The sequence below is a fragment of the Pseudoliparis swirei genome, chromosome 1 (assembly GCF_029220125.1).
Source record: "Pseudoliparis swirei isolate HS2019 ecotype Mariana Trench chromosome 1, NWPU_hadal_v1, whole genome shotgun sequence".
NCBI classification, from domain to species: domain Eukaryota; kingdom Metazoa; phylum Chordata; class Actinopteri; order Perciformes; family Liparidae; genus Pseudoliparis; species Pseudoliparis swirei.
Genome location: NC_079388.1, coordinates 20,856,801 through 20,881,928, shown reverse-complemented (window position 1 = coordinate 20,881,928; position 25,128 = coordinate 20,856,801). Strand labels below are relative to the sequence as shown.

Here is a 25,128-nt window from a genome sequence, read left to right as displayed (position 1 = left end):
GTGTGTGTGTGTGTCTGTGTGTGTGTGTCTGTGTCTGTGTGTGAGTGTGTGTGTGTGTGACTGTGTCTGTGTGTTTGTGTCTGTGTGTGTGTCTGTGTGTGAGTGTGTGTGTGTGTGACTGTGTCTGTGTGTGTGTGTGTGTGTGTGTGTGTGTGTGTGTGTGTGTGTGTGTGTGTGTGTGTGAGTGTGTGTGTGTGAGAGTGTGTGTCTGTGTGTGAGAGTGTGTGTGTGTGACTGTGTGTGAGTGTGTGTGACTGTGTCTGTGTGTGTGTGACTGTGTCTGTGTGAGTGTGTGTGACTGTGTACGTGTGTCTGTGTGTGAGAGTGTGTGTGTGTGACTGTGTGAGTGTGTGTGACTGTGTCTGTGTGTGTGTGACCGTGTCTGTGTGAGTGACTGTGTGTGTGTGTGTGTGACTGTGTGTGAGTGTGTTTGACTGTGTGCGTGTGTCTGTGTGTGAGAGGGTGTGTGTGTGACTGTGTGAGTGTGTGTGACTGTGTCTGTGTGTGTGTGACTGTGTCTGTGTGAGTGACTGTGTGTGAGTGTGTGTGTGTGTGTGTGACTGTGTGTGAGTGTGTGTGACTGTGTCTGTGTGTGTGACTGTGTCTGTGTGTGTGTGTGACTGTGTGTCTGTGTGTGTGTGTGTGTGTGTGTGTGTGTGTGTGTGTGTGTGAGTGTGTGTGTCTGTGTGTGTGTGTGTGTGTGTGTGTGTGTGTGTGTGTGTGTGTGTGTGAGTGTGTGTGTGTGTGTGTGTGTGTGTGTGTGAAATGTGTGAGTGTCTGTGAGAGTGTGTGTGTGTGAGATGTGTGTGTGTGTGTGAGAGTGTGTGTGTGTGTGTGTGTCTGAGAGTGTGTGTGTGTGTGTGTGTGTGAGAGTGTGTGTGTGTGACTGTGTGAGTGTGTGTGACTGTGTCTGTGTGAGTGACTGTGTGTGAGTGTGTGTGACTGTGTGTGTGTGTGACTGTGTGTGACTGTGTCTGTGTGTGTGACTGTGTCTGTGTGAGTGTGTGTGACTGTGTACGTGTGTCTGTGTGTGAGAGTGTGTGTGTGTCTGTGTGTGAGAGTGTGTGTGTGTGTGTCTGTGTGTGTGTGTGTGTGTGTGTGTGTGTGACTGTGTCTGTGTGTGAGTGTGTGTGACTGTGTGCGTGTGTGTGTGAGTGTGTGTGACTGTGTGTGTGTGAGTGTGTGTGTGTGAGTGTGTGTGTGTCTGTGTGTGAGAGTGTGTGTGTGTGAGTGTGTGAGAGTGTGTGTGTCTGTGTGTGTGTGTGTGTGTGTGTGAGAGTGTGTGTGAGTGTGTGTGTGTGTGTGAGAGTGTGTGAGAGTGTGTGTGTGTGTGTGTGTGTGAGAGTGTGTGTGTGTGTGTGTGAGAGTCTGTGTGTGAGAGTGTGTGTGTGTGTGTGTGTCTGCACGTTGTAATAAACATCAAAGATAAAGTGGATTCAAAGGATTAGATCATTACAGCGTGCATGTGTCTGCAGGGGAGGAAGATGTAAATATACATTATATATAGATATTGATATATATATAAATATATACATTTATATTAATATATAAATATATACATGTATATATATGTATATATTTATATATAAATACATATAAGAATATATACATTTATATATATTATTATATATATATAAATATATACATTTATATATATTGATATGGACATATATACATTTATATCTATATATCTATTTGTATTTATATATATATTTATATTAGTAAAAATATTTATATATATATTTATATATGTATATATATAAATATTTTTAATTATATAAATATACAGTATGTATACAACTATATATATACAATTATATCGATATATATATCGATATAAATGTATGCATATAAATAAATATAAATGTCTATATTTATATATATATATATTAATATAAATGTATATATTTATATATATAATATGTATTATGGGGTGTAAAACATGACAAAAGCTTCGGGGGGGGGAACCACTTGGAGGAACAGAAAAGGTTGTCAGTATTGATCCCTGGAGATATACACTACCGTTCAAAAGTTTGGGATCACTTAGAAATGACTTTATTTTTCAAAGTAAAGCACTGTTTTTTCAATAAAGATAACATTAATCAGAAATACACTCTCTACATTGTTAATGTGGTAAATGACTATTCTAGGTGGAAACGTCTGGTTTCTAATGAAATATCTCCAGGTGTATAGAGGCCCATTTCCATCAACTATCACTCCAGTGTTCTAATGGTACATTGTGTTTGCTAATCGCCTTAGAAGACTAATGTCTGATTAGAAAACCCTTGTGCAATTATGTTAGCACAGCTGAAAACAGTTATGATGGTGATATAAGCTATACAACTGGCCTTCCTTTGAGCTTGAAGTTTGTAGAACAAAATTAATACTTCAAATATTAATCATTATTTCTAACCTTGTCAATGTCTTGACTATATTTTATATTCATTTGATAAATAAAGTGTGATTTTTCATGGAAGACACGAAATTGTCTGGGTGATCCCAAACTTTTGAACGGTAGTGTATATATTAGGGCTGGGCACGTTAACGCGTTAATCTTGCGTTAACGCATCAATTAATTAACGCCGACAATTATTTTATCGCGCGTTAACGCAGGTTTTATTATTTATTTTATTATTGTAAAAGTGTGTTGCTCACAGGCTTTTATTTTGTAAAAGTCTGCTACTGATTGCTGCGGAACCGGAAAAGAAAGTCATTCGCGGTTTAACAAACATGGAGAATCTCAACAAATGACGGCAGGTATGAGACTCAAGACACCGTCACACGGAGAATACACGAGCTGGATGAAAGGAGAGGACTGCCGGCGACAGCTTCACAACGTGCTGTTGCTCTCATGGGGACGACTGGACATCGGGGGACCAGACGTCCTCTTTCCCCGGACATGTCCTGCTTCTGAGACCTAAAGAATCGTCCGCAGGGATTCCAAAAACGTCGGGATTTTGCTTCGTCGGATATTTGTGTTTCTCTGGGTTTTCATAAACTAGTATTTACCCCTTACAAGTTTTGAAAAATTGGTATCTCCCTTACGCTCCACCTTCTTGCGTGAGCTGACAGAATAGAGAGCAGTCATTGGTCGACCGATCTCAGGGTTGCCAGATACACGATAATTATCCTCCAAATACAACCATTTTGAGCCTTTGGTACGATACTTCACCATATCCAACCTGGCAACACGGAGCACCTCGCCGCCTCCACTAGTTCATTGTTGTTTGTGCGGAATGCTGTACACTACTACCAGCGCCGCCGCTCCCATAGCGCACTATGCGCTGTGCGTAGGGCACCAAGTCCTGAGGGGGCTCCACAAAATTGGCAACTAAAAAATCCTCATAGTTATAATAATTATAATGCCAATATTATTTCAGTCTAGAAATATTAGGCACCTTTTAGGCATGTACAGGACTGTCTCAGAAAATTAGAATATTGTGATAAAGTTCTTTATTTTCTGTAATGCAATTAAAAAAACAAAAATGTCATGCATTCTGGATTCATTACAAATCAACTGAAATATTGCAAGCCTTTTATTCTGATTTATTGCTGATTATGGCTTACAGCTTAAGAAAACTCAAATATCCTATTTCTAAATATTAGAATATCATGAAAAAGTATACTAGTAGGGTATTAAACAAATCACTTGAATCGTCTAATTAACTCGAAACACCTGGAAACACATTTTCAAATGTTTGATTTTGTTTTGCTGTTATAAATCTTTTTAACTTGGTCTGAGGAAATATTCAAATTTTATGAGATAGGATTTTAGAGTTTTCTTAAGCTGTAAGCCATAATCGCTGTGTCAAGGCGAGGCTTTCTATCTTCAATTGGTGTAATAGTCAGTTAAAGTTATTCACAGGCCGTAACTAAATAAGAACTGCTCTGTCTAATTTTATATCACAAAACAGTGGAACACAAGATATGTTTAATCTCGGTCACAGTGTCTCTGCATCTCTGCATCCTCGTGTGTCTGACAGATTTTATGGCACTGGCACTGGTTGTGGCAGAACATTAAAATAAGTGTCAAGTTCTAGGAATTGACAAACTGCACTGAAAGTGTTTTCTGGTGTCTCACTCTAACAGGGACAACACATGTTATGGCACTTTCATTCATATGGCAGAACATTTCAAATAGAAGTGCGCTATACACTACTTTTGAATCAATTATTGGATTTTGTGTATACAAATGCGATTAATCGTGATTAATCAGGGAAATCATGCGATTAATCGCGAGTAAAAATTGTAATCGTTGCCCAGCCCTCATATATATATATATTAGTGCTGTGAAAAATAACGCGTTAACGCGTTATGATTAAATTACAGGATTAATTATTTAATTTTATATATGTATATGTCAGTACCTTCTCGTCCGGCTGCCCCCCGCTGGCCGGGTAGTACACCACGCGGTATTTCTCCACCTGTCCCGCCGCGTGCGTCCACGTGACGCGGAAACTGCGCGCCGTGATGTCGGAGGTCACGAGGTTGCTGGGCGTCGCCACGGAGACGGGAGGGGGGGCCGGTTCTCCTCCTGGAGGAGCAGAGCAGGAGGAACCAAGAGGGAGCTGAGTACTTAGCAAAGAGTCTTTGTTCTCTTCTTTATGTTTGTCTTTTTCTGATTTATCCGCAATATAAGCTGTGTATGAATATATATATATATTTATACATGGATATATGAATAGAATGTATATATGAATAGAATATCTAAATAAATAATAATCTATATATAAATAAAGATAAATAGATATACATTTATACAAGTATAAATAAATATATATTTATAAATGAATTAATAAATATACATAAATGAATACAAATATATATATAGAAAATATATGTATATATGGATAAATACATAAATATATAATTATGTGAATAAATAAATAATAATCTATATAAAAATAAAGATGAATAGATAAACATTTATATAAGTATAAATAAATACATATATATACATATATGAATAAATATATATATAAATGAATTAATAAATATACATAAATGAATACAAAGATATAAATACATAATTATATATATATATATGTGAATAAATAATAAATGATGATCAATAATTAGTTTGTTGCATTATTTTGAGAAATATATTAATCATCACGAAGCTTCACATTTATCGCTAATTTCCACCGAGCGGCTAAAAAGAGACATCAGTGAGCTCGCCGATGAAGCCTCTGGCTCCGCCCCCTTTGGGAGGTGTCATGTGACCCCGACCTTGCAGCTGCTTGTCGAGCTGCTCCACGCGCTCGCACACCGACTGCGCGAGGCCGTCCACGATGTCGCTCATCACGTTGAAGTCGGCCACGTTGTACACGTGGGTTTCCTCCGGAGGAGACGCGATGGCCTTCAGCTCGCTCTCATCGGCGTTCTTCACACCTGGGGGGGGCCGACGACAATTGAACGTTGACAATATCGTAGAACATTAAGTTAAGAACATTGTTGAACGTTAAGAACATCGTAGAACGTTAAGAACATCGTATAACGTTAAGAACATCGTAGAACGTTAAGAACATCGTAGAACGTCAAGTTAAGAACATTGTAGAACATTAAGAACATTGTAGAACATTAAGAACATCATAGAACGTTAAGAACATCGTATAACGTTAAGAACATCGTAGAACGTCAAGTTAAGAACATTGTTGAACGTTAAGAACATCGGATTAGAGTCGTGCGGCGTACCGATGGCGAACAGTTCGATGCCGGCCTCCCTCAGGCTCTGTGCTGGGGGGATGACGTCATCCTGGGACTTCCCGTCCGTGATGAGGATTCCTATCTTGGGAACGCCGGGCCTGGACCCGGACTCGGGCTTGAAGCTGGTCTCCAGGATGTAGGTCAGAGCCAGACCTGGATCGGACACACAGAACACATCGGATATAAATATTGTTTTTCTCCTTTATGACAAACAAGTGATTATAAGGTTTTGTTTGTGGTTGTAATACTCATGTTGGCCACAAGAGGCTGAATGCCCCACGACACCTTGTTGACTCAAAGCAGTGGTGTTTTCTTAAAGGGGACTTTTAATCCCTCCAACGTTAAACGTGAAAGAGTATAATATAATATATAAAATATAATATAATATACCACCTGTGGTGTGGTATATTTAATATAATATATATAATATAATATACCACCTGTAGTGTGTTATATCTAATATAATATATATAATATAATATATATTATATAATATACCACCTGTAGTGTGTTATATCTAATATAATATATCTAATATATCTAATATAATATAATTTATATAATATAATATACCACCTGGAGTGTGTTATATCTAATATAATATATATAATATAATATATATAATATAATATACCACCTGTGGTGTGTTATATATAATATAATATATATAATATAATATAATATATATAATATACCACCTGTAGTGTGTTATATCTAATATAATATATATAATATAATATAATATATATAATATACCACCTGTAGTGTGTTATATCTAATATATATAATATACAGTATATAATATAATATATATAATATACCACCTGTAGTGTGATATATCTAATATAATATATATAATATATATAATATAATATATATAATGTATATAATACACCACCTGGAGTGTGTTATATCAAATATAATATATATAATATATATAATATAATATTTATAATATAATATACCACCTGTGGTGTGTTATATATAATATCTGCCATATGTTGTGGGTCCGTACCGGTCAGCGTGTTCCCTCCTTTATATGGAAGGTTCTTCACGGCCTCCAGAACGGACTCTTTGGTGGTGTGAGTGTTGAGGTGCCACTCGATCCGAGGGTCTCCACTGTACTGAGCCAGACCTGCACACACACACACACACTTAAGAAAAAACAAAGTTCTGAGTTTCTTTGGACCTCCGGGACCAGAACCCTGCTCACCGATCCTGGTCTGGTCGAACTCCACCGAGAAGGCCCGGACCAGGTTCTCCAGGAAGGTCCGGACCAGCCTGAAGTTGATGCGCCCGATGCTCCAGGAGCCGTCCACCAGGATCACGATGTCCGATATGGACGAGGTCTTGCAGGTGAACTCGTCCTCGGCTGAAAGAACACGGTCAAACGAATAAGAGCTCGGTGAAGACGAGGAGTTCCTCCTCTGGTGGAAACGAAGAGGACGACACGAAACACCCAGAAGTCAGACGGGGCTTCATTGTCATAACTCAGATCATTAAACAGTTTGAAATAACAAGACCACGCTCAGCGGACCGCCGAGAGGAGACAGCAGGTCATCCACCCCCGGCAGGACAGACACACCTCCCCCTGTCGGCCAATCAGAGAGAGGCGGAGTCCTCCGGGAGGCGATGGAGTCGTTAAGGAAGAACAAATGAAGTGAAGCCGCCATGTTGGAGTCTGCCTCAGTGAAGCTGATGAACCCTTCGGCCGTGGGAGGTGAGCGTCTCATTGGAAACAGCAGAAGACCCAAAACATGGCGGCAGGCCTCAAGAATACACGGCTGAGGTAAAGTCTCTGGATTCAGTCTGAAGCTCAAGTTTAACTTCTTGTGTTGGACGGACTGTCCCTTTAAGAAGATTGGGGGGAACCAACAATACCTCAATGCTACCTCAATGCTACCTCAATGCTACCTCCATGCTACCTCAATGCTACCTCAACAATACCTCGATGCTACCTCAACAATACCTCAATGCTACCTCAACAATACCTCAATGCTACCTCAATAATACCTCGATAATACCTCGATACTACCTCAATACTACCTCAACAATACCTCAATACAACCTCAATGCTACCTCAACACTATCTCAATACTACCTCAATGCTACCTCAATAATACCTCGATACTACCTCAACAATACCTCAATGCTACCTCAACAATACCTCAATGCTACCTCAATACTCCAATAATACCTCAACGATACCTCAATACAACCTCAACGTCTCAATACAACCTCAATACAACCTCAATACTTTAATAATACCTCAACAATACCTCAATGTTACCTCAATACTACCTCATAAATACCTCTATAATACATTAATAATACCTCAACAATACCTCAATGTTACCTCAATACTACCTCATAAATACCTCAATAATACATTAATAATACCTCAATAATACATTAATAATACCTCAATAATACCTCAATAATACCTCATAAATACCTCAATAATACATTAATAATAACTCAATAATACCTCAATACTACCTCACCGTTCATCTGCAATGTGTAAGAATGTTTTGCTTCAGGTCGCTGCACGCCTGAACACCTTGGAGTGTGTGTGTGTCAGTGTGTGTCAGTGTGTGTGTCTGTCAGTGTGTGTGTGTCAGTGTGTGTGTGTGTGTCAGTGTGTGTGTGGCGAGCGCGCAGCATTCGTTCAGCAGTCAGGGTTTTTCCTGCATAGAGAAAATTTGGGCGCGCGCCTAAGCCGTTTTCCCGAACGCCTATGACAAATCCCGAGCGCCTAAGGCAAAAAAAAGTCTGCGATGGAAAAAAACAACAACAACAACAAAAACTGTGTTCATCACGTCAGCGAATATGTTCTCAATAGTATGTTTCAAGTCGGCTACAGCCGAACCCTCGTTCTGTTTTGATCAATAGTAATGGAGTTCAGTGTTTCCCCTAGGTTTACAGCTTCAGGGGGCGGGACTAGTGCCGCTAGCCATGTTGGTGCCCTGAGCTTAATTTAACACTGAGGTGTGCTCACCTGTGTGCGCATCACGGCTGAGCGAGGCGCGCGCCGGCATCGGAGCTCTGGCGCGCGCGAGCCGAGAAGAGTTGTTGGGGGCGGGGGGGAGACACTGGAGTTGATAAGCGTGTCTTCTTGTCTGATCAATACGCAACTGTGAGGTGCGCGAATGGACAGAGCGGCCAGCTGCTGATCACTCACTCAACAGCCCGACGTGCACGAACAATTTTTTTGGGAGCACCTAAGACCCATTTTGACGCAGGAAAAACCCTGGCAGTCATCTCATTCGTCGTGTTCAAGTCTCTGCAGTCGGAATTTAATCCTCCTCCTTTGTTTGGGTCGACGGGAGGAGCTTCATCAATAACTATAACAATTATTCTGCTTTATAATAAAATTATATATATAGAGATACACACATAAATATATATATATGTATATATATATATATATATAGAATATACAATAGAATATACACTTTTATTAATCCCCAAGGGGAAATTAGTTCTCTGCATTTGACCCATCCTTGGTTATTAAGGAGCAGTGGGCTGCGGTGAAGCACCCGGGAAGCAACTGGGGGTTCAGTGCCTTGCTCAAGGACACTTCGACTTGCAACTAATGGGGAGAGCAGGGATCGAACCCACAACCCTGCGGTTGCAGGACGGCCCTCTTACCCCACTGAGCTAAAGCCGCCCCCATATATGTATATATATATATACACCGAGGGGGTCGAGTGTAAGCGATGTGATAATGGACGGGCCCCCAGGTTGATGAGCAAGGCTCAGGGTTACGGGTTCAACTCAAGGAAAGTTCTGAGAGATAGTCGGGCTTAAGGGGGAGGGGCTTAACCCTTTGGCCAATACCTGAGCCGGCCCACCTCAGGGCCCACCGTTCCACAGCGAAGGGCCTCCAGAGGTCAGCTCGGGTTCAGAGGAGCTGTCAGAGGCAGTGAAACCTCCTCAAAGGGAGGTCAGAGGTCACCGAGATGTTCTGACCCCCCAAAGAAGACCCTGGTCTGGGGGGGGGTAGGGCCTCTGACGGTACGGGAGCCTTCGTGGTCGGCAGGAAGTCTTAAGAACTGTTTCGCTCCTGAAACTTAAAACCTTTCAGTCCAAAACCTAAACGAGTGAATTCAAACGTCGTAGCTCGTTAGACTTCTAGACAACCAGAGGAGTCGCCCCCTGGTGGTCAGGAGAGAGAATGCAGCTTTAACACATGAAGCATAGACTTCTATACAACCAGAGGAGTCGCCCCCTGGTGGTCTGGAGAGATAATGCAGCTTTAACACATGAAGCCTAGACTTCTATACAACCAGAGGAGTCGCCCCCTGGTGGTCAGGAGAGAGAATGCAGCTCTAACACATGAAGCATAGACTTCTATACAACCAGAGGAGTCAACAATCGTCTCTGAGCCGTTATGCTGATCACATGACGTGTGATGCTCCTCACGGGAGCAGATCTATGTTGGAGGTTACATGTGCTGATACTGGTTGTTGTTGTTGTTGTTGTTTTGTTATCGCTGCTGGTGTGAATATGAAATGCACTCCAGATTATTTGTGTCACCCTAATGTCTCCTAAATGAATATAAAATGTTATCGTTGTTTTTTTTGCCTTAAATTGTAAAACATTGAATATAAAATGAATAAAGTGTTAGAGACGTATTTAAAGGACTCGTTAGGAATGTAAACAGCTCATAGTTTATTCTCAAATATTTTTTTATATTTCTTCCGTCACATGATGAGGCACAGTGAGGCTTTTAAGGCGGTAATGCCACTGTCTTAAGGTGGTATTACGTCTACGGAGAGCGCCGCTGAGAGTTCTTGTTGACTTCACAGGTACGCCGACTCCTCGGGGACCGACTTCACACAGCTGTGTGTGAGTGAGTGTTTGTGTCTGTGAGTGTGTGTGTGCGAGTGTGTGTGTGTCTGTGTGTGTGACACCGAGATTGAGAAGAGAAAAAGAGTGTTTCATGTTAATTAATGAGAACTCTCACAAGACTGAGAGAACCAAACCCACAGGAAGTCAAACACACACACACACAGAGCACAACAAACACACACACACGCTCACACAAACCAGACACACACACACCAGACACACGCACACACACTCTCACACACCAGACACACACAAACCAGACACACACACACACACATACTGCAGCTCGGCAGCAACAGAGAACCATACTGAGAACTTTAGTGAAGTGTGTGCGAGTGTGCGAGTGTCTGATGTGTGTGTGTATGGTGTGTGTGTCTGGTTTGTGTGTGTCTGATGTGTGTGTGAGGGGGAGGAAGTGTGAAGATGGACATTTAAAGCGTTGTCGCTTTTCTTTCTGACGACTCGTTATTGTTCATCAAATCTTTCTTTCTTTTTTTTATATAGTTCAGCGAGTATATATATATGCATATATATATGTATATACATATGCATATATATATATGCATATATATATACATATATATATGCATATATATGTATATATATATGCATATGTATATATATATGCATATAAATCGATACATATATACTGTATATGTATATATATATATATATATATATATATATATATATATATATATGTGTGTATATGTATATACACACACACATATATATATGTATACATATATATATGTGTGTATATGTATACATATATATATATATGTGTGTGTATGTATACATATATATATACATATATATGCGTATATATATATGTGTGTGTATATATATATATATGTGTGTATATGTATATACACACAAACACGACGTGTTTGAGAAGAGAAACAGAAGCTTCTGCTCAGAACTCGGCTTCCACGTCCAGCCACCGTGTTGTGTACACGCAACAAACAACAAACAAACAAACAACAAACATACATATACACAGCGTGTCCTAGATTGATTTGCAGTGAGCCAACACTCTCCAAGTGGATCAGAACCGCCCAGAAGAGAGGAGAAGAGGAGGAGGAGAGGAGGGGAGAGGAGAGGAGGAGAAGAAGAGAGGAGGAGAAGAGGAGAGGAGGAGAGGAGGAGAGGAGGGGAGAGGAGAGGAGGAGAAGAGGAGAGGAGGAGAGGAGGATCTGAACACTTAGTATTCCCCCATAAAGTGTATTTGTTGTTGTTATTGTTGACAAACACAAAACTGAAAGACAAAACTCTGAAAAGGATTCACAAGTGTTATGAAAGTTAATTTTTGCTTTTAAGTCGTTTCTTTTATCCGTTTTCTACATAAGAGATAAAACCAGTTGGAGAACACAATTTAAATATTTGAGTTTTTATAAGTTGAAGCTGAATAAAAGTTTATCAACACAATATTCCTCTTATTGATTCACATGTAGAATCTCCTCCATGACGCAATAAACACTCCGGAAAACTATTCAGTTAAACCCAATAATTATCATTAAATCTATATTTTCTTGATTCGCGAAAATTCTCTATTTTATTTTTTAAACAAAATTCAAACACGTTTTGCATTTATGTCGAACAGAATTATCAAAATTAAATTAATATTTTTGGTATTTGTTTTAGGTTTTCAAAATGCACAGGAAATAGATTTCACACACACAGGTAGTTTAAAGGGTGTGAGTTCCCTCTGAAGGTCGTTAGCGGAGGCCAGAGGTCGTCCGGTGGAGCAGCACTTTGTTCTTTTTTGTGATCAAAGACATTTTGGTACATTTCATATATTGAGAATAACTCCAGCCACTGGTCCAGAGATGGAAGCACTGCAGACCACGAGCACTTGAACGCCCCACGAGGGCGTGTGCGTCTCAGAGCGGCGGTAACTCGGTCGCAACAGGAAGATTACATAACCTTCGACAAAGGGAAGGAGGAAGGAGGAAGGAGGAAGGAGGCTCGGTGTGACGGGCGAGCCGGGGCGAGTCCACACAAGTTCAGCTTCACGGAGCGATGAACGGAACTCGACTAACTGATGGAATAATAACGTTGTTTTTTTTGCAATGTGAGATTTATCGTTCGAGTGTTATTTCACCTCCCGCTCACCTTCACTCACACACACACACACACACACACACACGAGTCGGGTTCCATCGGCGTGAGGTAAGGCATCGGGACATGACAGCGTCGTGCCAGACGAGGCTCAGAGCGTGAGGTCACAGACGAGGCCACACCTGCCCGCCCGCTGCAGAGCGGCGCTAACCTGAAACGAGACACGCCGCGGGAACCGCACGACTTTAAAACCCGGAAGGAGATCAACCGAGAGAAAACGCTTTGAAATCCAGAAGCCGCTCCTGGGTTTCAATGAACGCCCAAAACGAGACTTCCGTCTTCACGGGAAACAACTTGGTTATGTCGAGGCAACAAGGTTACGCAGGTTCAGGAAAAGATCGTGAAAGACTTGATAGGTTTAGGAAATTATCGTAAAAGACTTTATAGGTTCAGAAAAAGATCGTGAAAGACTTGCTAAGTTTAAGAAAAGATCGTGAAAGACATGCTAGGTTTAGGAAAAGATCGTGAAAGACTTGCTAGGTTTAGGAAAAGATTGTGAAAGACATGCTAGGTTTATGAAAAGATCGTGAAATAATTGCTACGTTTATGAAAAGATCGTGAAAGACTTGCTAAGTTTAAGAAAAGGTAGTGAAAGACTTGCTATGTTTAAGAAAAGGTCGTGAAAGACTTGCTAGGTTTAGGAAAATATCGTGAAAGACTTGCTAGGTTTAGGAAAAGATTGTGAAAGACATGCTAGGTTTATGAAAAGATCGTGAAATAATTGCTACGTTTATGAAAAGATCGTGAAAGACTTGATAGGTTTAGGAAAAGATCGTGAAAGACTTTATAGGTTCAGAAAAAGATCGTGAAAGACTTGCTAAGTTTAAGAAAAGATTGTGAAAGACATGCTAAGTTTAAGAAAAGATCGTGAAAGACTTGCTACGTTTATGAAAAGATCGTGAAAGACTTGCTAGGGTTAGGAAAAGATCGTGAAAGACATGCTAGGTTTATGAAAAGATCGTGAAATAATTGCTACGTTTATGAAAAGATCGTGAAAGACTTGATAGGTTTAGGAAAAGATCGTGAAAGACTTGATAGGTTTAGGAAAAGATCGTGAAAGACATGCTAGGTTTATGAAAAGATCGTGAAAGACATGCTAGGTTCAGGAAAAGATTGTGAAAGACTTTATAGGTTCAGGAAAAGATCGTGAAAGATATGGTAGGTTAAGGAAAAGATCGTGAAAGACTTGCTAGGTTTAGGAAAAGATCTTGAAAGACTTGCTACGTTTATGAAAGGTCAGAAGGTCATGAGGCCAGAAGGTCATGAGGTCAGAAGGTCATGAGGTCAGAAGGTCATGAGGCCAGAAGGTCCGTCTGCACCGCCATTTCATGGGTCGTCCAGACAGAAAGGAAACGCAAAAAAAGAAGGTTTATTGTGTTCTTTTGGGGTTTTGATGTGACTGTGGGTCAGAGGTCAGCAGGTCCGTCTTTCCATCAGGGGTTGTCGGTTCAATCCCTGCCCTATTCGATGTGTCCTTGAGCAGGACTCCTAACCACGAGCTGCTACCTCCTCGTGGCGTCTGATGGTTCACGTGGCGTTTATAATCGCTGACATAAATAATCATAATGGGCTTTGTTTACCCCGCTCCTCCTCCTCCTCCTCCTCCTCCTCCTCCCTTCATTTCCTCTCCCCTTCCGTCTCCTCCGGTGATAATTGCCGCATAAGTGCAGGAATATTTCCGTGTCCCGGGATTCGTCTTCTGTCTTCAAATGAGCGAAGACGGAAATCATAAAAAAATATTGGTCAGAAATTGATTTTGTTTCCCAAAATAATAAAAATGAAAGACAGTCAAACCTCCGAGGCCTCCTCAGTTTACACCTGTTTTCCTCAAGAAAAGGAAAGCTCAGGTATCAGGACGCCGGACGAATCCTTTGAAGCTGTTCTAACACGCCGATGTTCTCCTGGAGGTCTGGAGGTCTGGACTCGGGACCCGGGACCTGGGACCCGGGTAGCTAACGGAGGATCTTACCTTCTGAGATCTCGTTGTTGTCCTCGCCGCCGCCGCCGTCTTCACTCTGCTGAGACTGAACCATCTCCAGGCCGGCCTGCCGAGCTGCAGGAGACAGGGAGGAGGCCACGTGATGGACGGAGGGGGAGGAGGGACATTTCATAAAGCTCACGTCCCCCAAGTAGAGAACCACTGACTCCTCCCCTTTTTTAGAAAAACTCTCATTTGACTCATTTAAATAAAAAGGAACGAGATACAGAGACATCACGAGAAATCTGAAAATATGAGAGTATAAAAGCTTTTATGTAGAAATCAGTCATTTTATATAGACTTCTATACAACCAGAGGAGTCGCCCCCTGGTGGTCAGGAGAGAGAATGCAGCTTTAACACATGAATCGTAGACTTCTATACAACCAGAGGAGTCGCCCCCTGGTGGTCAGGAGAGAGAATGCAGCGTTATCACATGAAGCATATACTTCTATACAACCAGAGGAGTCGCCCTCTGGTGGTCAGGAGAGAGAATGCAGCTTTATCACATGAAGCATATACTTCTATACAACCAGAGGAGTCGCCCTCTGGTGGTCAGGAGAGAGAATGCAGCTTTAACACATGAATCGTAGACTTCTATACAACCAGAGGAGTCGCCCCCTAGTGGTCAGAAGAGAGAATGCAGCTTTAACACATGAATCGTAGACTTCTATGCAACCAGAGACGGTTGTAAGCGTGCGGCTCTGTGATGTACATCACGTCATGTCTTCGTTCTCACAGAGCAGCGTGATGTTGAAAATGAGTCAACGACACGATACACACACTGCATGTTACCGTTTAAAGGGTTGTGTAACATGTTCATATACCAGGACATATCAGCAGGTTGCTGATGGCCAGCGAGTGAAACAGTCAACAACTCGCTGGTCATATTTGATCCTCCACAGCCTCACATGGCAGCGCTAAGGCTGAACATGAAGAGGATTCAAAGACAAGACAACCCTGACACCTCGTGGTGCGTTGCTCTCTCCGGGTTCAAACTGTCAAGTATATAGCACCTCCTTGACCACCCCCCCAATCAGTGATGTCACAGCAGGTATTCAGCCAATCACCGCTGAGACGTCACTGATTGGAGCCAGAGGGGAATCCTGATGTCACAGAGACCTCTATCAAGAGCTCTCTGTCTCCTGTAACGTGGCGGTCACCGTGACATGACGATGTCTTGAGGTCGCTGCGCTGACTCAACGTTTGATCAGACGGCGTTACGACGGGAACGGATCTGTTACACGGTGTCTACAGGAATAAACCAGAGAAATTTAAGACTTTTTAAGACCACGTCTAAATAAAATTTAAGACCTAACGTACGAAGGAAATATACATTAATCTAAATTAATTAATTCAAAGTAAACACACTGATGTCTGTTCAAAATTAACAGTATGGTGTAATGCAAAAGGATAACACAAATGGCATTGGTGTTGTAAATTATATTTATTAATACAACATTTTCAGAACATTTAGGTCCCATGAACAAATGTCTATAAAATCAAGTAAATATATTTTAAAAATACGTGCAACATAGTTCCTTTTGAGCAAAAAAATCTATAAAATAACATAAATAACATTTCCAGCTGCTTTTAAAATGCAAATACATTTACATAATAGAATGTGTGTGTGTGTGTGTGTGTGTGTGTGAGTTCTCATGTCTCTATGTGATGGATGTTTGTCACAGGTTCATGTCTACTCCTGAGCTTTTGTGAATATACTAGGAAAACAATCCTTTTCAAACTGTATGAATACAAAAACTTCCAGTTGACATTTGGTCCATTCTCCTGGAAAAAAGAAAGAAAAGGCAGACATTAGCCAAACAACAGTCACCACATCTCTTCATGACATCACTTCAGATTAATGTCAGACTGGATCAATATGAATGAAAACTATCTTTACAAATGAAGCAACGTGAGCCATCTCTTGAGCCTAGTGAACACTATGTAGACATATTGACAGGTAAACACCTCTCTACTACCATTCTAAAACTATTTTTAATTAGTCTAATTAATGTGTAGTGCGCCTATCCATAGCTGTTATTAACTTGACACATGAGTAAAGCTTAACTATATGAAACACATACTCATATACATGAGGATAGTTACCTTCGCATTGAAAATGCCGGAAGGTTATGTTTTGATCGCCGTGTATTTATTTATTTATTTATTTATTTGTATGCGTGTTATTGGCAAAACTCAAAAAGTATTGAACCGAATCGCATGAAATTTGGTGGGATGATTGTTTATTATCCGGGGACCAGTTGATTAGATTTTGGGATCGATCTGGTGAAAGGTCAAAGGTCATGAACAGGTCAAAATCTTTCGCAGAACTCAAAAAGTATTGAACCGAATCGCATGAAATTTGGTGGGATGATTGTTTATTATCCGGGGACCAGTTGATTGTCATGAACAGGTCAAAAGCATGAAATTTGGTGGGATGATTGTTTATTATCCGGGGACCAGTTGACTAGATTTTGGATCGATCGGGTCAAGGTCAGGTCAGGTCAAAAGATTTTAGGATCAATCGGTCAAAGGTCAAAGGTGAAGGTTATGGAAAGGTCAAACTCTTTTTTTACCATAGCACGATACATTTTTGTCCAATTGGCATGCAACTAATGCCAAAATGTTCATAATTCAATGCCCAATCTTGTGATATGCGAAGGTATGCGCTCTACCGAGTGCCCGTTCTAGTTAATACATATATTTATGGCAGACTTACTTTGAGGTGCTGAAGTAGGTCCTGGGCGGTGTCATGGCCCATGAGCTCCATAGGATCCTGACGGGACCTGGTCATTTCACCAAGAGCACACATGAAGTCCAGCGGTCTGCTCGCGGTGGTCTGGTCCAGAGTCTCGTGGTGGTCTGGTCCAGAGTCTCATGGTGGTCTGGTCCAGAGTCTCATGGTGGTCTGGTCCAGAGTCTCGCGGTGGTCTGGTCCAGAGTCTCATGGTGGTCTGGTCCAGAGTCTCGTGGTGGTCTGGTCCAGAGTCTCGTGGTGGTCTGGTCCAGAGTCTCGTGGTGGTCTGGTCCAGAGTCTCTCGGTGGTCTGGTCCAGAGTCTCGTGGTGGTCTGGTCCAGAGTCTCGTGGTGGTCTGGTCCAGAGTCTCTCGGTGGTCTGGTCCAGAGTCTCGGTGGTCTGGTCCAGAGTCTCGTGGTGGTCTGGTCCAGAGTCTCTGGTGGTCTGGTCCAGAGTCTCATGGTGGTCTGGTCCAGAGTCTCGTGGTGGTCTGGTCCAGAGTCTCGTGGTGGTCTGGTCCAGAGTCTCGTGGTGGTCTGGTCCAGAGTCTCGTGGTGGTCTGGTCCAGAGTCTCGTGGTGGTCTGGTTCAGAGTCTCGTGGTGGTCTGGTCCAGAGTCTCGTGGAACAGAATGAAGAACGCGTCGCTGTTGGTCTTCGGTGATGAGCTCTTTGTTACACGGCGCTGGATTTCCTCCGGTGACCTCCAGCGTTGTAGTTAGCGTCGTTGCTGAGCAGCAGCTAGCGCGGAGCAGGAGCTCGGCGGAGCAGCAGCTAGCCCAGGTTGCTGGCGGCCTTCGCTAGTCTCTGTGCTTCTTGCTCTGCTCGTGAGATTCCACCGCTGGAAAGTCTCGCGACACATAACGCAGCTTCAGAAGCATTTCACCGACCGTGACCAGAAACTCTTGTTCTTTTCAAGCCGTTGTTGAACTTGCATCTAGGGCTGCAACAACGAATCGATAAAATCGATAAAAATCGATTATTAAAATAGTTGGCAACGAATTTCATTATCGATTCGTTGTGTCGCGCGATTATTACGGCGCTCAATAAGTGACGGAGTATAAAAAAGGTTGAGTTGAGCGCAGAGCGGCGCAGGGGAAACAATAGCGGAGGGAGAGCCAATCAGCCCTGAGCTGCTCCTCTGTTGATGAATCTAATTGGCTGCTGCTGCTCACGTGGCGCTGGATGCGGAAGTCATTCACGTAGTCGGAGACATTCACGGAGCTAAGTGCGCCTCGGGTGGCGTTATGACCCAGACACCAGGGCGCTACATGTCACAACGTGTGTGGCATTTCCACAAGAGTATAACGTAGAAAACATGGTTATTTATTCCGTGGCGGATAGCGGAACATATTTTTCAACGGAGATAAGCCACGCCGCCACTCGCTCTGAGCGCTGCGCGTGCAGACAACATTTAATGGAGCGGAGCAGCGCGTGAGCTCTGATCGGGCGCTTTTTTAATGAAGTATCGATACTAAACATATCCTAAATCACATCGTTTTTAACGTACGGGTACTTTGTTAGCATCGCTGCACCGTGCAGCGTGACAGCAGCAGATGTAGCGGACTAACATTCAAGCTAACCTGAACCCCCAAACGCTGTGGACATCTGAACGCTGATTGGCGAGGCGACACGCCCCATCAAAGATGTTTTATTGTGAAGAGCACCACTTCACATTTTTTCCGCGTCTCACTGTAATCTCAACGGCAGCGGGCCAGGTGAAACAAATAATGAATGGGAACGCGTCTCTGATATTGTTCAGGGACCACTGCTCAGGAGAGAGCTGTCAGTCTGTTTGTGCACCATGGTGACCAGTGAACAGGTTCATCAGTTCATCACCATGGTGACCAGTGAACAGGTTCATCACATGGTGACCAGTGAACAGGTTCATCACCTTGGTGACCAGTGAACAGGGTTCATCACCATGGTGACCAGTGAACAGGTTCATCACCATGGTGACCAGTGAACAGGTTCATCACATGCTGACCAGTGAACAGGTTCATCACCATGGTGACCAGTGGATCTTCAGGACCTTTCCATGACTTTAAACCAAATTTCCATGATTAAACATTTTGTGTAAACTCTGTCTATACGTGACAAAGTGAGAAGATGTAGTATTTAAACTAACAATGAGAATTCCAAAGCATACCGTATATATACCGTGTAAATTAAAATTTGAATCAAACAAATTTTCATGACTTTTCCAAATATTTTGGGATTCTATTTTTTTCATTTACTTTTATAGGCCTGCTAATAGCCATTTAAAAATTCCATGACTTTTCCAGGTTTTCCATGACCGTACGGACCCTGTTTTGAATAAAGGGTTGAAAATGTAAGTTTTTTTGTTTTTTATCCGATTAATCGATTAATCGATAAAATAATCAACCGATTAATCGATTATCAAAATAATCGTTAGTTGCAGCCCTACTTGCATCCCCCATGTTTTCTAAACTAGCCGATGCTTCACGTTGTAGGGCAGTGGTCCCCAAACTACGGCCCGCCTCCCCATTTGGACCGGCCCCCTGAACAATACCAGAGACGCGTTCCGATTTATTATTTTTTTCACCTGGCCCGCTGCCGTTGAGATTGCAGTGATTGAGACGCGGAGAAAATGTGGAGTGGTGCTCTTCGCAATAGAACATCTTTGATGGGATGTGTCGCGTCTCGGCCAATCAGCGTTCAGATGTCCACAGCGTTTGGGAAATTAGGTTAGCTTGAATGTCATGGTGTGTTCACACCGGACGCGTCGAGACGCGCGTCGAAAAAAAAGTGTGTTCAGACCAGACGCGTCGCGACCGCAGAGTACTTCCACTTTTTAGTGGACTGAGCTGCACTCCCACTGCGCTTCTCGCTGCTCTCTCTCTTCTTCTCTCTTTGATACGTGTCTCTGACTTTTCCACCTACAGCGGCAGATCTCCTCTGTCATGAAACACATATGCCGGTGTTACACCCCTACTGGTTTTCAGACCTACTGGTTTCCCTACGCGTGCGTGCGTTGTGTTCTCTTAACATCTGCAGCGGGGCTCTGTCTCGCTCACCAGATACGTCACACATTCACAAACATATTGCTGGAGATCTTCAAGCCACCGTTCATATCCATGTCGGCGATTACGATTGTATAAGTGAGCAGCGCATCACAGCCACGGAGGAAGAAATACATTTTCGAAAAATAAAAATAAAAAGATCGCCCGACCTGGTTTCGATCTCTTTCACGCAAAAGGAGACTGCACTCAAAGACACGCAGTCTGCGCTGTGCCACCAGATATTAGTTTCAAGTCAAGTAATTTATATATTGATCCATTAAGTCACATTTCTTATGTTTTCATGGGAACAGTTTGGTCGAAGGGATCTGGAACAACTGGTCATCTTGAGCGGATATTTACACTTTGAAACATGTTTAGCGAATACGCGGGGCCCCTTTAAGAGAAGGGGCGTGGCCCCGGTGACACCAGAGACGCCGCAGAGCAACCGGAGCAAAATATGGACCTGGCGGAACAGAATGCCTCATATTCGCAGTGACATGACACCCAAAAAATGTAAGACCAATCCAATCTGAATTTAAGACAATTTAAGACTTTTTAAGGCCTTATTTTTAGGAAAAGCAATTTAAGACTTTTTAATGCCCCGCGGACACCCTGTGTTAGCATCGAGCTAATATGAGCCTTTAAAATCAGCCTCTATGTGTTAAAGCTGCATTCTCTCTCCAGACCACCAGGGGGCGATGCTTTTGGTTGTTTAGAAGTCTTCGTGTGTTAAAGCTGCATTCTCTCTCCTGACCACCAGGGGGCGTCTCCTCTGGTTGTATAGAAGTCTATATAGTGACTCTACTTCTCTTGATGTATTCCTTCAGTAAACATTGTAAACATGAGTTTATGTCTCAGTCTCTAGTTTTTAGTCTTCTTCTATACAGCCTGATGTCATCATTTAGTACATGATGGTGTGTAGAGTCACACAGAAGCTTCTAAAGCGGCGGTCCGCCCACCAACGGGTGGCCTCCTGACCACAGCTGGAGGTCCAGGAGGCCTCTCACCTTCATGCGTGGCCGTCAGCGGTCTGCTCTGCTGGTCTCCGCTGACGGCCACGATGTGGAAGTTGTATTCTTTCAGGGGGTCAAAGTCCTCGATGAGCAGCTTCGCCTCCTGCTTCGACACCTCCACCTGCCGCTGCTCTCCACCTGCTCCAGGAACAGGTAAAGACACCTGGACATTAAGGGTAAAGACACCCGGACACTAAGGGTAAAGACACCTGGACACTAAGGGTAAAGACACCTGGACATTAAGGGTAAAGACACCTGAACACTAAGGGTAAAGACACCTGGACACTAAGGGTAAAGACACCTGGACACTAAGGGTAAAGACACCTGGACACTAAGGGTAAAGACACCTGAACACTAAGGGTAAAGACACCTGGACACTAAGGGTAAAGACACCTGAACACTCAGGGTAAAGACACCTGAACACTAAGGGTAAAGACACCTGGACACTAAGGGTAAAGACACCTGAACACTAAGGGTAAAGACACCTGAACACTAAGGGTAAAGACACCTGGACACTAAGGGTAAAGACACCTGGACACTAAGGTTAAAGACACCTGAACAATAAGAGTAAAGACACCTGAACACTAAGGGTAAAGACACCTGAACACTAAGGGTAAAGACACCTGGACACTAAGGGTAAAGACACCTGAACACTAAGGGTAATGACACCTGAACACTAAGGGTAAAGACACCTGAACACTAAGGGTAAAGACACCTGGACACTAAGGGTAAAGACACCTGAACACTAAGGGTAAAGACACCTGAACACTAAGGGTAAAGACACCTGGACACTAAGGGTAAAGACACCTGAACACTAAGGGTAAAGACACCTGGACACTAAGAGTAAAGACACCTGGACACTAAGAGTAAAGACACCTGGACACTAAGGGTAAAGACACCTGGACACTAAGGGTAAAGACACCTGGACACTAAGGGTAAAGACACCTGAACACTAAGGGTAAAGACACCTGAACACTAAGAGTAAAGACACCTGAACACTAAGGGTAATGACCCCTGAACACTAAGAGTAAAGACACCTGAACACTAAGGGTAAAGACACCTGGACACTAAGGGTAATGACCCCTGAACACTAAGAGTAAAGACACCTGAACACTAAGGGTAAAGACACCTGAACACTAAGAGTAAAGACACCTGAACACTAAGGGTAAAGACACCTGGACACTAAGGGTAAAGACACCTGAACACTAAGGGTAAAGACACCTGGACACTAAGAGTAAAGACACCTGGACACTAAGGGTAAAGACACCTGGACACTAAGGTTAAAGACACCTGAACAATAAGAGTAAAGACACCTGAACACTAAGGGTAAAGACACCTGGACACTAAGGGTAAAGACACCTGAACACTAAGGGTAAAGACACCTGAACACTAAGGGTAAAGACACCTGGACACTAAGGGTAAAGACACCTGAACACTAAGGGTAAAGACACCTGGACACTAAGGGTAAAGACACCTGAACACTAAGGGTAAAGACACCTGGACACTAAGGGTAAAGACACCTGAACGCTAAGGGTAAAGACACCTGGACACTAAGGGTAAAGACACCTGAACACTAAGGGTAAAGACACCTGGACACTAAGGGTAAAGACACCTGAACACTAAGGGTAAAGACACCTGAACACTCAGGGTAAAGACACCTGGACACTAAGAGTAAAGACACCTGGACACTAAGAGTAAAGACACCTGGACACTAAGGGTAATGACACCTGGACACTAAGGGTAAAGACACCTGGACACTAAGGGTAAAGACACCTGAACACTAAGGGTAAAGACACCTGAACACTAAGGGTAAAGACACCTGGACACTAAGGGTAAAGACACCTGAACACTAAGGGTAAAGACACCTGGACACTAAGGGTAAAGACACCTGGACACTAAGGGTAAAGACACCTGAACACTAAGAGTAAAGACACCTGAACACTAAGGGTAAAGACACCTGAACACTAAGGGTAAAGACACCTGGACACTCAGGGTAAAGACACCTGAACACTAAGGGTAAAGACACCTGAACACTAAGGGTAAAGACACCTGGACACTAAGGGTAAAGACACCTGGACACTAAGGGTAAAGACACCTGGACACTAAGGTTAAAGACACCTGAACAATAAGAGTAAAGACACCTGAACACTAAGGGTAAAGACACCTGAACACTAAGGGTAAAGACACCTGGACACTAAGGGTAAAGACACCTGAACACTAAGGGTAATGACACCTGAACACTAAGGGTAAAGACATCTGAACACTAAGGGTAAAGACACCTGGACACTAAGGGTAAAGACACCTGAACACTAAGGGTAAAGACACCTGAACACTAAGGGTAAAGACACCTGGACACTAAGGGTAAAGACACCTGAACACTAAGGGTAAAGACACCTGGACACTAAGGGTAAAGACACCTGGACACTAAGAGTAAAGACACCTGGACACTAAGAGTAAAGACACCTGGACACTAAGGGTAATGACACCTGGACACTAAGGGTAAAGACACCTGGACACTAAGGGTAAAGACACCTGAACACTAAGGGTAAAGACACCTGAACACTAAGGGTAAAGACACCTAGACACTAAGGGTAAAGACACCTGAACACTAAGGGTAAAGACACCTGGACACTAAGAGTAAAGACACCTGGACACTAAGAGTAAAGACACCTGAACACTAAGGGTAAAGACACCTGGACACTAAGGGTAAAGACACCTGAACACTCAGGGTAAAGACACCTGAACACTAAGGGTAAAGACACCTGAACGCTAAGGGTAAAGACACCTGGACACTAAGGGTAAAGACACCTGAACACTAAGGGTAAAGACACCTGAACACTAAGGGTAAAGACACCTGAACACTAAGGGTAAAGACACCTGGACACTAAGGGTAAAGACACCTGAACACTAAGAGTAAAGACACCTGAACACTAAGGGTAAAGACACCTGGACACTAAGGGTAAAGACACCTGAACACTAAGGGTAAAGACACCTGGACACTAAGGGTAAAGACACCTGGACACTAAGGGTAAAGACACCTGAACACTAAGGGTAAAGACACCTGAACACTAAGGGTAAAGACACCTGGACACTAAGGGTAAAGACACCTGAACACTAAGGGTAAAGACACCTGGACACTAAGGGTAAAGACACCTGAACACTAAGGGTAAAGATACCTGAACACTAAGGGTAAAGACACCTGAACACTAAGGGTAAAGACACCTGGACACTAAGGGTAAAGACACCTGAACACTAAGGGTAAAGACACCTGGACACTAAGGGTAAAGACACCTGAACACTAAGGGTAAGAACACCTGAACACTAAGGGTAAAGACACCTGAACACTAAGGGTAAAGACACCTGAACACTAAGGGTAAAGACACCTGGACACTAAGGGTAAAGACACCTGAACACTAAGGACACTAAGGTAAAGACACCTGAACACTAAGACACTAAGGGTAAAGACACCTGAACACTAAGGGTAAAGACACCTGAACACTAAGGGTAAAGACACCTGGACACAAGGGTAAAGACACCTGAACACTAGGGTAAGACACCTGAACACTAAGGGTGAAGACACCTGGACACTAAGGGTAAACACCTGAACACTAAGGGTAAAGACACTGAACACTAAGGGTAAAGACACCTGGACACTAAGGGTAAAGACACCTGGACACTAGGAGTGAGACACCTGGAC

The 25,128-nt window shown here is 42.8% G+C and overlaps 1 protein-coding gene across 1 annotated transcript in view; it reads right to left on the bottom strand.

Moving 5' to 3' along the window:
• LOC130198412 (collagen alpha-1(XIV) chain-like) overlaps nucleotides 1-25,128 on the bottom strand; it is a 50,395-nt gene that overhangs the window by 1,360 nt on the left and 23,907 nt on the right. Inside the window, exons 4-10 of the mRNA XM_056421577.1 lie at nucleotides 21,426-21,569; nucleotides 14,651-14,734; nucleotides 6,920-7,078; nucleotides 6,722-6,841; nucleotides 5,695-5,859; nucleotides 5,230-5,391; nucleotides 4,368-4,534 (exon numbers count right to left, since the gene is read on the bottom strand). Coding sequence (XP_056277552.1) covers nucleotides 4,368-4,534; nucleotides 5,230-5,391; nucleotides 5,695-5,859; nucleotides 6,722-6,841; nucleotides 6,920-7,078; nucleotides 14,651-14,734; nucleotides 21,426-21,569 — 1,001 coding nt within the window. The remainder of the gene's footprint in view (nucleotides 1-4,367; nucleotides 4,535-5,229; nucleotides 5,392-5,694; nucleotides 5,860-6,721; nucleotides 6,842-6,919; nucleotides 7,079-14,650; nucleotides 14,735-21,425; nucleotides 21,570-25,128) is intronic.